The sequence below is a fragment of the Penicillium cataractarum genome (assembly GCF_028827025.1).
Source record: "Penicillium cataractarum strain IBT 29864 chromosome Unknown utg000005l, whole genome shotgun sequence".
In the NCBI taxonomy this organism is placed as follows: Eukaryota; Fungi; Ascomycota; class Eurotiomycetes; order Eurotiales; family Aspergillaceae; genus Penicillium; species Penicillium cataractarum.
Window position 1 is genome coordinate 2,789,471 of NW_026622741.1, and position 12,239 is coordinate 2,801,709.

Below are 12,239 nucleotides of genomic sequence, written 5' to 3' on the forward strand. Positions count from 1 at the left end.
CCGCCTATTCTTGCATTGAATGTCGACGCCGCAAAGTCCGCTGTGACCGGGCAAACCCCTGTGGGCAGTGCACAGCTCACAACGCACCCTCATGTACATACGCAGAACGTCATCCTCGTGTTCCCCAACGTGCAGAATTGCTTCCAGAAGAGAGTGAGCGAGGGAATAGAACTCCAGAACAAGCATCCCGACCTGATGATAATGCCCTGCCTGGTACTTCCTCGGCTCCGACTCGGATTCGCGGCGCCTTGAACAAGACTCGGGTTTTCGGTTACGGGCATTGGATGAACTCGATGTCTATGGTACGTCGGATATACAAAGGTTCTTTCCTTGGATAGTTCTCTCTCACTAACAATTCAGACAGATAGGCGGGCTGCCAACATTAGAGCCTCTCATGAAGTGCTATCAATCAATCTTTCACGTGGATAGCCACGGCGCGCAAGATCCTGCGGCAAAAACCGTGGCTGAATGCAAGCAATTAGCACGAGACGCGAAGAGGCAGCGTCCTAGTCGAAAGTGTCTGTCCCCTGACATATATTGCTCGTTCCCTGACGGTGCAGTGATGGATGAACTGGTACAGCTGTACTTTGCAACCTTTGAATCCTGCTATCGCATTCTATGCTACCCGTCTTTCATGAGAGAGTATAGAAAATATAAGAATGACCTGGAACATGCAAAGAGCTCGTTCGTCATTGAATTACTTCTCATCATGTCTGTGACAGGTGTACTTCATTCTGATGCTAAGACTCGTGACGAACTCGCCGCCAAATCACGGGAGTGGATTCAGACTGCACAGACATGGCTCTCCGCTCCTTTGGAAAAGAATCGTCTCACCTGGAATGGAATCCAGATTCACTGCTTGCTGCTTCTTGCACGGCAGGTGACTCGGCTGGGGCCCGATCTGATTTGGATCTCAGCGGGCTCTTTAATACGCATGGCAATGCAGATGGGTTTGCATCTCGATCCAAACTGTATGGAGGAGATGAGCCTACAAGAAAAGGAAATTCGAAGACGATTGTGGTATACAATCCTCGAGATGAATGTCCAGGCGGCTCTGGACGCCGGGATGTCACCCATGATCTCAACGGGGGACTTCAATACCCTGCCACCGTCCAGGATGAGTGACGAAGAGCTTGAGCTGGGAGGAGCACAGGTGGAGGCTCAAAGCGAAATGAATGGGTTATCCTCCCAGAAGCAGCTTCTCCCTTTATTAGCAGAGTCTCTCCCCCTGAGACTCAACGTGACCAAGGTCATCAACAGCCTTCAGGAGGAACCATCCTACGAAGAAGTCATCCGTTTAGAAAAGGACCTAGCAGCAGCCTGTCGCACTGCGACAACTGCCCTTGACAGCACTCCATCGCTCAATCTTATATCGCACACCTCCCGATTTGCACTCAGTCACTTCACCCATCTCCTCCGTCGCTTCGCACTCTGCCTCCACTTCCCCTTCGCAATCCAATCCAAGAAGAATCCACTCTACACCTACTCGCAAAAGCATTGCCTCGAAGCTGTCCAAGACATAGTCTCCGTCCTCGATGACGAACTGTACACTCGCCTCCTCCTCACCGGAGGGGGTATGTTCCGCGATCTGATCACCCGCGGCGCCTTCATCCTCTACCTAGAATCAACATCAGACATCGACGCAGACATCTCTCTGGTCTCACGGAGCCGTAATCGCGCCCGACGGGAGTCGATCATCCGTGACGCTCAACGGGTCGCGCAATATGCGAAGGAGAGGATGCTTCATGGCGAGACCAATATAAAAGGGTATGTGTATATTAGTATGTCGACGGCGCAGATCGAGGCCTTGTTTGATGGGTCGTCGCCGGAGGAGGCGGCAATGACTGCTGCGAGGGAAAGCTTGGAAACGTGTCGTGGGATTTTGGAGGCAATGGCTGTGAAAGCGTCGGGTGTTGACACTGGGTCTGCGGTGTCGGATGGAGTTACGTCTCTGTTGGGAGATCTAGATGGACAGTTTGACTTGGATGATGGGAGTTGGGACTTTGATTTTGGGGAGTCGATTTTCTTTCATGACGGTGGAGATGTTTCGTTGTAGTTATTGTCCCTATCCTTTACGGATGCATCTTGTGCAGCAGCATGTATATCATGTCCTTGGTTACTTGGTATTCACCTCTAGCTGGATAGGAAGGTGAGCAGGAAGCTAGCTCTCATATTTACCATTTTCTGCACTATATCTACTAGATAACAATAGTTTCAATATCCCTTGCGTCCACGAAGATTGTATAGCTCGAGTGAATGAGTTTAGGGTATGCAACAAATGGCCAGACACGCTAGTCCCCTTTAGGAGATTTAGATACATCCCTGCCTCCACCGACGAGGGGCACCCTTTCCCTCTGCCGTTCTTTTCCCCTTTCCCCTCTCCACATTACAAGAGAACGCTCAAAATTGACGACGAAGGATTCAATCTACCATTAACGACTATACTATCACCGTGGAATTGGGAATTCTCATCTCCCGTGCACTACGAGTCCCGCGGGGCGTATCACATTGATAAACCAACCGACCACCCCACCTTTCCTCCACAAAACCGTCCTTCCGCATCCATGTCTCCCCAACCCTCCTCAGTGACGGCCTTGTCTGCCCCCGGCAAGGTTCTCCTGACCGGCGGCTACCTCGTCCTCGATCGAGCCTACACGGGCACCGTTTTCGCACTCGATGCGCGTATCCACGTTGTCGTCCAGCAGTTGAGGCGGGGACACCGCCGTGGACCTTCCGGGGCCAATGCAGATGCGAAAGCAGCCTTGTCCGACGCAGATGCAGAAGCTGCTAAGCCCGAGGGAGAGGAACAAGAGGCCGAGCACACCGTCGTCGTGCGATCACCGCAATTCGTAGATGCGGTCTGGGAGTACGGTGTGCAACGGTGCGAGAATGGTGGGGGTGTGAAGGTCATTCAAAAGAGCAATGGGTATGGTCTTTTTTCTCATTCAGAGCTTGAATCCTATGCTTTTACCGCCGCTAACTCTCGCATCTTGCTTATAGTGCTCGCAATCCCTTCGTCGAGACCTCTTTGAGCTATGCGTTGACCTACATCAGCTACGTTGCCGACTCCAAAGATTTCGGCTCCTTGTCGGTTACCATTTTGGCGGACAATGACTACTACTCCGAGACAAAAACGTCAAAGGGCGATGCACAGGGTCGCGCTGGACGCTTCGTCAACTTCGGTGTTCCCCTCTTTGAAGCCCACAAGACGGGTCTGGGTTCATCCGCCGCCCTCGTTACGGCTCTCGTCTCCTCCCTGGTGATCCACCGGACTATGCAAGCAGATGATCTGGGTGCTGGACGTGACAAGCTGCACAACCTGGCTCAAGCTGCTCATTGCGCGGCCCAGGGCAAGGTTGGATCTGGATTCGATGTGGCGGCTGCCGTATATGGATCTTGCCTGTATAAGCGGTTCTCGCCTGCGATTCTGGAATCTGTCGGTGATGTGGGTACCGCTGGATTTGACGAGCGATTGTTTGCAATTGTCGAGGATGTGGACCCTAAGCACCCCTGGGACACCGAGTGTGTGGACTTTGGCATGCAGCTCCCGCGTGGGATGCAGATGGTCTTGTGCGACGTTGAATGCGGCTCTCAGACGCCATCGATGGTGAAGAAGGTGCTGCAATGGAGGAACGAAAACCGCAAGGAGGCCGATGTCCTCTGGGGAAGCCTTCAGAACAATAATGAGCGCCTGCGACAAGAATTGAAGCGCCTGGCTCAGCGCCCAGACGCCAATGCGGATAACGAATTCTCCGAAATCACGAGTTTGATCCAGCGCACCCGGCATCTCATTCGTACCATGACCCGCCAAACGGGCGTTCCCATCGAGCCTAGTGTGCAGACCGAGCTGCTGGACAGCTTGACCGAGATCGATGGTGTTATCGGAGGTGTCGTGCCCGGTGCTGGCGGATATGATGCCATTGTGCTGCTGATTCGCGACGACCCCTCTGTGATTACGCGATTGAATGAGCGATTTGAGAACTACCAGAGTGCAGTGGAAGACGACTTTGGCGGCAAGATTGGCAAGGCGCGACTATTGGGTGTGCGACACGGATCCGAGGGTGTGAAGAATGAAATGCTCGACCAGTATGCTGGCTGGGTCTAGGAGACCCAGTTGCCTATGATGTCTCGTTACCTGGAAGATTACTAGGCGAGCCTGGCTTCGTCTAGCAGTTGATGAGATCCTGCCCTCAGTCGCCCGCTCCCTGCATGTCAGACCTGGACTACCACACCTTTATGAGCCCCATCAAATTTATGAATCACACGAGTCATGGCTGGTCCGCGAAACATCGCAGCGATGGCTCGAAGACCCATCTCTTTTTTATACCCCCATCCATCCGTCCTTTTGTATGCATTTATTTATCATAGCGACAACCCATGGCGGCATAAGTGTCAGTCCTACCGATTAGCCTTACTTTACTCCGGAAACCCCTAGAGAAACCCTTCACTGTGTGTGACCGAGGTTTGTTTGTCGGGTGTCTCAGTCGGACTTGGATGGGGTTAACGACCCGGATTTTCTGAGCGACGAGCATACGAATTACGGCATCGCTTCACTAATTGTAGCCTAGAATGGAATGACTCGGCTTATCCCTATTCAGCAAGCAATTGACCGGACCAGTGATGGTTGGCGTCCAGTAGACTTTATGGGCTTGTTCTGGAACCTGTAGATTTCCAAAGTGGCTGAAAGGCTATACGTCTAATTCCGATTGTATCACAGTAGGACGAGCTATCGATTGACCAAATCCATAGGAATCGATTGTCAGCCCTACAGTAGTTGGTCAGGGTCTGCGAACACTGGGTTATTTAGTGATGCGGTTGTTATACTATAGCGAATCTTGAACTAGAAGAGAAACAGGAGCATAGTTACGTCCATCTCCTATCGACACATCCCTCTCGTGGATCTCGCCAGTCGTTGACTCGTCGAGATGAGGTAGTTAATTCTTGGCTTCTCGGCAAGCTTAGTGCTTTCCCCGGATCTTCCTTATCGCGTTTTCCATTACGGGGTTAGATGTCGACAGCATTTCATTATTCTTCCTAACCTGATAACGTTGACTATTGATAATTATAGTCTCGAAACCACTTTTTCCTCCCTCGACTTGTCTCCATTTCCCCCGTTGCGGGCTTTGTCTGCCGATCCTTCAAGGGTTTTCTCTGCCCGTGCTTGAAACTTCATTAACCTGACCCGTTAGCCGACCTTCTTCCCTCTAGTGCAACCTCCTTTCATCTGATTTCATTTTTTTTTCTTCTTCTTCCCATCTGTTAATTTAAAATATACTTCCTCTTGATCTATACTACATCGCCTTTGAGGGTCGCTATTTCGCTAGCGACAAAGACTATTGCGCCTCCCGCTTAGGGTCGACTCCTCACGTTTGGACCGTCCGCATCTTCTCCTCCTTCTCCTCTTTCCACCTCTTTACCCTTTCCCTCCCCTTTGACTACTTCCTTCCATCCCCCGTTGGTGCCCATCTTTCCCAGCCTCCCAGGGAAAGCTAATTGCCACCTACCATCGGGGCCACCGCTACCATGTCTACCACCGATCACCCGGAGTCCGGGGTGCCCGACTCCAGCGACCACCACGAGTCGGGGGCCACCACGACTTCTCCGCAGCAGAGCTCCCAACCCCAACCCACGACCACAGAGTCTACTTCTAGCCCAGCAAATCCAGACCCGGTCGCCGATGCACCTACATCGACCGCATCGGCGGATCCTCAACAGTCTCCCGCGGGCGAAGATACAGCCACTGCGCCCCAGCACCCCGCAACCGGTGGCGAAAGCGTCGCCCCTATGACAGCAACGACTAGCACCACGACGACCCCGGCCAACGACACCACCATCACCACCACCGCCGTCGCACAGCCTCAAAATCTAGACACGCCATCAATGGGAACTCATGAGCCTAAGTCTGGCGCGGAGCTTTCGTCGGACCAGTCAGAGGATATCTCGGGGAAGGAGGTTGAGGATGCGGGTCCGTCGCTGGTCATCACGTTGCTGTTAACGACGGGATCGCGGCACCCGTTCACGATCGATGCGAAGTATCTGCAGAAGCAATCAGTTAATGTCGAGAATGATGATCCCTTTGCGATGAGCGTTTATACGCTGAAGGAATTGATTTGGCGGGCATGGCGATCGGGTGAGTTTGGTTAACCCCGGGATGACTATCTCGATGGTATTCGGATACTTTGATGGGTCTGATGTTAATTCTTGGTATTAGATTGGGAAACTCGTCCTTCGTCACCGAGCTCTATCCGTCTGATCTCTTTCGGCAAGTTGTTGGATGACAAGTCCCCTCTATCTGGTAGGTTCTCTAATCGGAAGATCATGGTATCGTGATATGGCCACCAGGTTATCAGATATGCTAATCCATACGCTTTCTACAGACTCGAAATTCAGCGCGGACCACCCCAACGTCGTACATATGACCGTCAAACCGCAAGAGGTGGTGGATGAGGAAGATGCCAAGGGTGCAAAGGCGCACCTGAACCGTGACCGCGAAGCGAGTGAGCGCAGCCCTGGATGTCGCTGTGTCATCCTATAGACGATATATCCACCATCTGCATGGGGCCATGCTATATATCAGATGTATCTGGGCCTGATTTCGAGCTCCTGATATCTTACTCCACCCTCCGCTGCGCATCACCTTTGACCTTTCCGGAACCGCCCCTACACTAGCCGTCGTCTACCCGTGGCATCTCGATATACCCTGCCTGGACGCAGGATGAACACTGGGTCGAGTCCTGGCTGTTCCGTTATACCCGATGACTTGTTCGACTATAGTCTGCCTACTGATCCCTGGGACCTGCCGCATTTCTTCCTACATTACCCTCTTGGACCAGTCATGTCTGACTCTCCATGGGTTTCCACCTTACCCCTACCTCTGTTCTGTCTCACACTCTCATATTCGCCTTGCCCTGTCCTTCCTATCTATCTATATACCCCACCATCCGATCCCTTTCTCCTTCCTTTTCTCTCGATTGACTCGCCATTTTCCTTTCCCGTCTCTTTGTCTTGTTCCTCCTGTGTCTATTTTCTGAATGGCTATCTCATGGGATTTTTGTGTATCTACGAACGTGCCTGCTCTCCATTTGTTGGTTTGGTTTGGTTTCTTGATTCCTCGCTCGTCTTGATCATTTCGTTCTCGTAGTGTATATGGCTTTTTTTGCACTGGTACATAATTAAACCCTCACGAGATATTGATGTTGATTGGGACTTTGTATCGAGTAAGCCTCCACAGTCAAAGATTATTTAAGTCTGGAGATATGGAGGTGATTTCTAGGGTGTATATTGAGTTGGAAGATCACCTAACGGGCCGTCTCGCAGTATCTACTGTTGATAGGGAAGCAGCGTAGAGAGATACACAGAGTTGCTGTTACAGTATTCTATCGCTCTATCATTGACACTGGATGAAAGGGCGACACAGGTAAAGCAGGAAGGGACCTAGTGTAATGGAACATTGCGAGCAGGAGATAATGGGAGATATCCATCGAGGAAACGAAACGAAACGTTAAAATTAATTCATCCAAGTCTGATTCTCTTAGAAGTTCATCTTGAGCCTCTTCTCCATCTCGTCGTGGAACGAAGGGGGTTCCCGAAGGTCGTCGCCTGCAAGAAGAAGTACCAGTTAGCCAGCCATGTCACCCAGTAGGTATTATAAGACAAGACAAAGCAAGTCTCAACTCGAAAAGTCAACACCATAACGAGGACACCAAACTCACCCTGGAAAACATCCTCCCAACCAATCTCCGTATCCCGACCACCCAGCACAAGAATATCCTCATGCACATTACCACCCTTCAAACCACCCAGCACGGCAGGCCGGAACGTACCATCCCTCACAATCTTGAGCTCCATCCCACGACGCACGGGCTCCGCAATACCATACGCCCGACGCAGAGACTCCATCTTCATCGAGTCCTGGGTTGCGCGCCAGGCTAGCAGGCGGGCCTCGAGCGGGTGTGTCGAGGAGGGGATGTCGGCTGCGGATGGGTTGTTGGTTGACGAGGCGGTTGCGGTGGCGGGGAGGGTGAGCTTGTTGCGGAGTGTGTCTGGGAGACCTGGGGCGGAGGGGGCGCCCTTTGAGAGGTGCGAGGCGTGTGTGGTTTGTTGGCGGGCGGAGGTGTTGGTGGTTGAGGTGCGGTTGCCGCTTGGGGGTGCGATGCGGAGGGACTGGGATGGTTGTTAGTTGTTGGTCGATATGGGCGTGTTAATGATGACTGGGGATTTGGGTGTGGATTGGGAGGAGGAAGCTTCAACAGGTGCTGTAGCTGGGATTGGGGATGGCCAAGGGGATGCTGGTGGCATCGGGGATAGGCTCTCTAGAAAGCCATGGGCTTGATGGACCGGAGGGTGAGGCCCAGATCCGTAGCTTGATAACGCACCATTATGACGGTATGGGAGTAATTCCGAGGGTTCCTTAGCTCAAATGATAAGATTCAATGAGGATCTTGGAGATTGACAAAGCTGCAGAGGAAGAAGATGAAGAAGCAGGAAAGTAATGGAGGATGATGACTGAAATGCGGAGGACGGCGTCAGGCAGAGAGCAGCAGCGCGTCCAGCTCCTCCGGCGGCCCACAAAGGCCGATAGAGCAATTCCCTTCTCTGTGTCACGTGCTCTACAATTCCAATCTCAAATCATCGGCGAAGCAGAGACTCGGCCTCTCCAGAAGGAACAATCCACCACCAAACAATCCCAACCACATCAATGCCTCAATTAATCTCACCCCTGGCCCTCCGGGCCCTACGGACACTCATCCACCGTCCTGCCACAACGTCAACACCCCTCCGCACTCTCACAACCAGCGCCTTCCGCCGCGCAACTACAACCACAACCACCCCGATCACCTCCCACTTCACCTTCACCCCAATCTTCCGCACCCAAGCAGCCCTCACCCGCCAATTCTCTAGCTCCCCCATCATCCGCGCAACCTACAACCAAGTCCGCCGCGGCTGCCGCAGCGGCCAGCGCGCGCGCCGTGGCCGCTCCCCAGCATTGAAGAACCACCCTTCTCTCAAGGGCGTCTGCGTCAAGACGGGTATCACCAAGCCCAAGAAGCCTAACTCAGGCGAGCGCAAGGTTGCCAGAGTTCGCTTGAGTTCCGGCAAGGTCGTTAGTGCTATTATCCCCGGTGAGGGTCATAATATTCAGCAGCACAGTGTTGTCCAGGTTCGGGGTGGTAGGGCGCAGGATTGTCCTGGTGTGAAGTATCATTTGGTTCGTGGAGCTATGGATTTGGTAAGTACTTGATTTTTGATTTGGTTTCTGGCGGGTGTTGTTGAGGGGATAGGCCTACGTGATGATCAGGACTGACGAGTTGTTATAGGGTGGTGTTGGAAGCCGTGTGACCAGTCGTTCCAAGTATGGTACGAAGAAGCCTAAGAGCAACTAAAAGGTTGGAATTGTCTGTGTAGGATAGAGAGACATTGGAGGAACGATGCAGACTGGCATTCGGAGTGTTCAGCCCCGAGCTGAGCTCAATTCGCTGTCCTGTGTGGACCATGTCCTTTGAGAAGAGTGGCATCATATTTTCATTTCTTTTTCTAAACCACTGTATTTATGCAACAGCCCTTGTTGTCATTTACTGTATCGCATGTACTATTATGAAGTGATTGGTTATCTCGAATACGTCCAGCCTGGCTCGAAGTAAGCTTTAGGTCTACGCAGTAGAAAAAAGATCCGTCGAGTCTTAATATTAAAGAAGTCGTTCAGACTGGGAGCTAATATTCGTAGTCTTTCAAATTTGAGTACGTCAAATGTGGGAATAATATAAAAAAACCGTTGCTCATCCTGTGAGAATCCTCTTGTACTCCGGTGACCGATGCAATCAACTTCGAAGAAAAAGAAGATGATTAAAATGAAGAAAGAAGAAAAAGGGAAACACGCTGTCGACAATGAAGATAGTAACACATGGAAGCCATCAATCCTCCAAAAGGTGCCGCGCAAGGAAAGTTGAATAAGAATAAAGAGCCAATCGAAATGTAATCCTACATCCAAAAATCCGCATTCGAGTCATTCTAGATGACACAGCAGTATGGACCAGGATGGGATATCCTTTTCCTTTGGCCATGGGAAGAGAAAAAAGGCATGGTCATCGTTAGAGAAGCCATCACAAACTCAACCGATTTTCCTCATTTTCGTCTTCACTTTTCGCTCGCCGAGCGGTATTTGTAGGTGCCGCGGCACACTTTGACAAAGTCAACCACCGACTCGATCACCATATGCAGCCACTGCATGACCCTCATTCGCGCACGTTGACTGGCTAGCAGAACCATTGCACCAATCAGACACAGGACAACGACATAGCGACCGAGCGCAAGGAGTCAATCTTTCTTGTCCCAGCCATCAGGCTTTTGAAGGTCGTTGACCTTGAACCACCGGTTGGTGCCTGTAATGTTACAATTAGGAACGCGATTCACGGATTATTTGGAGAGTCGGTTTGCAATGCTTACAAGAATAGCCCTTCCAGTCAAAGTTCTCCTCGGGCTTGCAATGACAGCGCAGGTCCAGCCTCGTCTGCTCATCGCTCGGGCAATGGGTGAAAGGTACGTGGTAGTAGGCGATCTCGTTGAAGAAGTGGATTTGTTCCTTCTTCAGCATAACGGCTGCGGCGATGGAGTGGACGGGTGCATCGCCCCATCGCTCATAGAAGAAGCCACCATCCTGGTCCAGGGAGGAGAAGTAGTCAATGTACGCCTTGGAGCGCAGCCACTCCAGGCTGCCGATCTCAAAGTTGGACCACTGTAGATTGAATGTTAGCTGTCTTGAACATTTAAGAAATCGATGCACCAGGGACGACATACGAAGTGGCATTTGTTGTAAGTCTCACCGCCGTCCTCACTGATAAACTCCATGGCGTTGCCACTGGGGACGTGTTCGGGGTGGCTCTTCAGGAATTTCTTCACGCTATCCCAGAGAGTGGGAATGGTATCGATGTATTCGTACAGACTGATGACAAAGCTGTACTTCTTGTCGTTCTCCTTCATGAAGCGGAATGGGTCGTGGCCGATATCACAGTAGAGCTCGATGCTGGGCTCCACGCGCCAATAGTATTCGTAGTTCATCATCAGTGGGTGGCGGAAAAAGAAGCCCGACTCGTAGCGGCACATATGGCGATAACTCTCTGAATCACCGTAGATGATCTTCTTGCGACCCATCTCCTCTCGCGCCTCTTTAGCCTTATCCTGGTCAATCCAGTCCGGATACGACCAATGCTCTTCAGGAATTTTGCCGTAGTGTGTTGTACCGGAGGCCAGTGAGGTGGTAAGTTTCTTGAAGTCATCGTCGAATTCTTGATCGTTCAGGAAAACCCAGTCGTAGTTGTAGTTACGATTGAAGCGATCCTCGACATTTCGGATGGATTTGGCGATCTCCCAGATGTCGGAGTTGCGGGCGAGGGTGACAAACGTCGCATTGACCCGCTCGCTGCTGTTCGTTCCAACATTTTGTGGTTTTGACGATTTGAAATCTTCGTAGGAGGGTTGAGGGCGAGGGAATGAGGATGCGCTGGGCAGGTGGAAGGAGGATCGAGAGATGATGTAGAAAAAGGCCAATCCCTGTGGGGACGATGATTAGCGCCACTGCGATTTCATGCGACTTCAACGGCTGCCAGGGGCGGGCGGCGCTGGGCCAAGAAGACGATTGAAGTACTTACCACGACGGCGAACACCAGATACCGGGTATATCGCGCGGAGACCGACATTGTGTCGAGTGGGGAGAGGAAGAAGGCCTGGAGGAGCAGGCAAAGGTAACGAGTGGATGGATGCGACCAGGCCAGCGGAAATGCGGCCTATCCTTTTTTTAAGTCCTCAGTGAAGAATGATCAACATCCGCCGATGGACCAGAGCAGATGTGAAGGGAAGAAAGAAAAACACGGGTAAGAGAGGTGTTTAGGGGAAAGTAGGTGGAGGAGGAGTAGGAATGGGGGAAATTAGATTCGCGACCGACCAGGCCACGCAAGACAATGGCGACAACCGCTTTGAGCCGCGTGGTTTCACCGAATGCGAGACATTTCGGACCGTTTAGGGGGGGGAGATCCAGAACCTGGGTTGGAATTGTGGCCCCCGGGAATTGCTTGGCTAATAAAAACCCGATTGTACTTGATTATTTAAAGTCTGGGATTTCGATGATGCAAATCCCCCATCTGGCCAGTGACGATCGACAGTATAAAAAGAATCGCAGAATCGTCAGGACATGGATCCAGAGCTTACGGGCGTAATCCAGTCTGGCCAATCATAGAGTGCCGGGT

At 51.7% G+C, this 12,239-nt stretch overlaps 6 protein-coding genes across 6 annotated transcripts; 4 read left to right on the top strand and 2 right to left on the bottom strand.

Moving 5' to 3' along the window:
• Positions 1 to 709: 709 nt before the first annotated feature.
• On the top strand, positions 710 to 2,056 carry N7496_006689 (putative C6 transcription factor; the record flags this gene model as incomplete). Its single annotated transcript, XM_056699618.1, has 1 exon — positions 710 to 2,056. One exon carries the CDS (start codon positions 710 to 712, stop codon positions 2,054 to 2,056), a length of 1,347 nt encoding a protein of 448 aa, XP_056555031.1.
• Positions 2,057 to 2,564: 508 nt separating this feature from the next.
• erg8 (phosphomevalonate kinase) lies at positions 2,565 to 4,105 on the top strand (the record flags this gene model as incomplete). The annotated part of the gene is made up of 2 exons (XM_056699619.1): positions 2,565 to 2,926; positions 3,001 to 4,105. The coding sequence occupies 2 exons, from the start codon at positions 2,565 to 2,567 to the stop codon at positions 4,103 to 4,105; spliced, it is 1,467 nt and encodes a 488-aa protein (XP_056555032.1).
• A 1,418-nt stretch (positions 4,106 to 5,523) lies between these two features.
• Positions 5,524 to 6,535, top strand: N7496_006691 (uncharacterized protein; the record flags this gene model as incomplete). Its single annotated transcript, XM_056699620.1, has 3 exons — positions 5,524 to 6,130; positions 6,212 to 6,295; positions 6,378 to 6,535. The coding sequence occupies 3 exons, from the start codon at positions 5,524 to 5,526 to the stop codon at positions 6,533 to 6,535; spliced, it is 849 nt and encodes a 282-aa protein (XP_056555033.1).
• Positions 6,536 to 7,531: 996 nt separating this feature from the next.
• Positions 7,532 to 8,378, bottom strand: N7496_006692 (proteasome maturation protein; the record flags this gene model as incomplete). The annotated part of the gene is made up of 3 exons (XM_056699621.1): positions 7,532 to 7,599; positions 7,713 to 8,163; positions 8,376 to 8,378. 3 exons carry the CDS (start codon positions 8,376 to 8,378, stop codon positions 7,532 to 7,534), a joined length of 522 nt encoding a protein of 173 aa, XP_056555034.1.
• Positions 8,379 to 8,698: 320 nt separating this feature from the next.
• Positions 8,699 to 9,383, top strand: N7496_006693 (mitochondrial 37S ribosomal protein uS12m; the record flags this gene model as incomplete). The annotated part of the gene is made up of 2 exons (XM_056699622.1): positions 8,699 to 9,229; positions 9,318 to 9,383. The coding sequence occupies 2 exons, from the start codon at positions 8,699 to 8,701 to the stop codon at positions 9,381 to 9,383; spliced, it is 597 nt and encodes a 198-aa protein (XP_056555035.1).
• A 931-nt stretch (positions 9,384 to 10,314) lies between these two features.
• On the bottom strand, positions 10,315 to 11,693 carry N7496_006694 (glycosyltransferase family 15 protein; the record flags this gene model as incomplete). The annotated part of the gene is made up of 4 exons (XM_056699623.1): positions 10,315 to 10,379; positions 10,444 to 10,732; positions 10,795 to 11,547; positions 11,646 to 11,693. The coding sequence occupies 4 exons, from the start codon at positions 11,691 to 11,693 to the stop codon at positions 10,315 to 10,317; spliced, it is 1,155 nt and encodes a 384-aa protein (XP_056555036.1).
• Between the last annotated feature and the right edge of the window lie 546 nt (positions 11,694 to 12,239).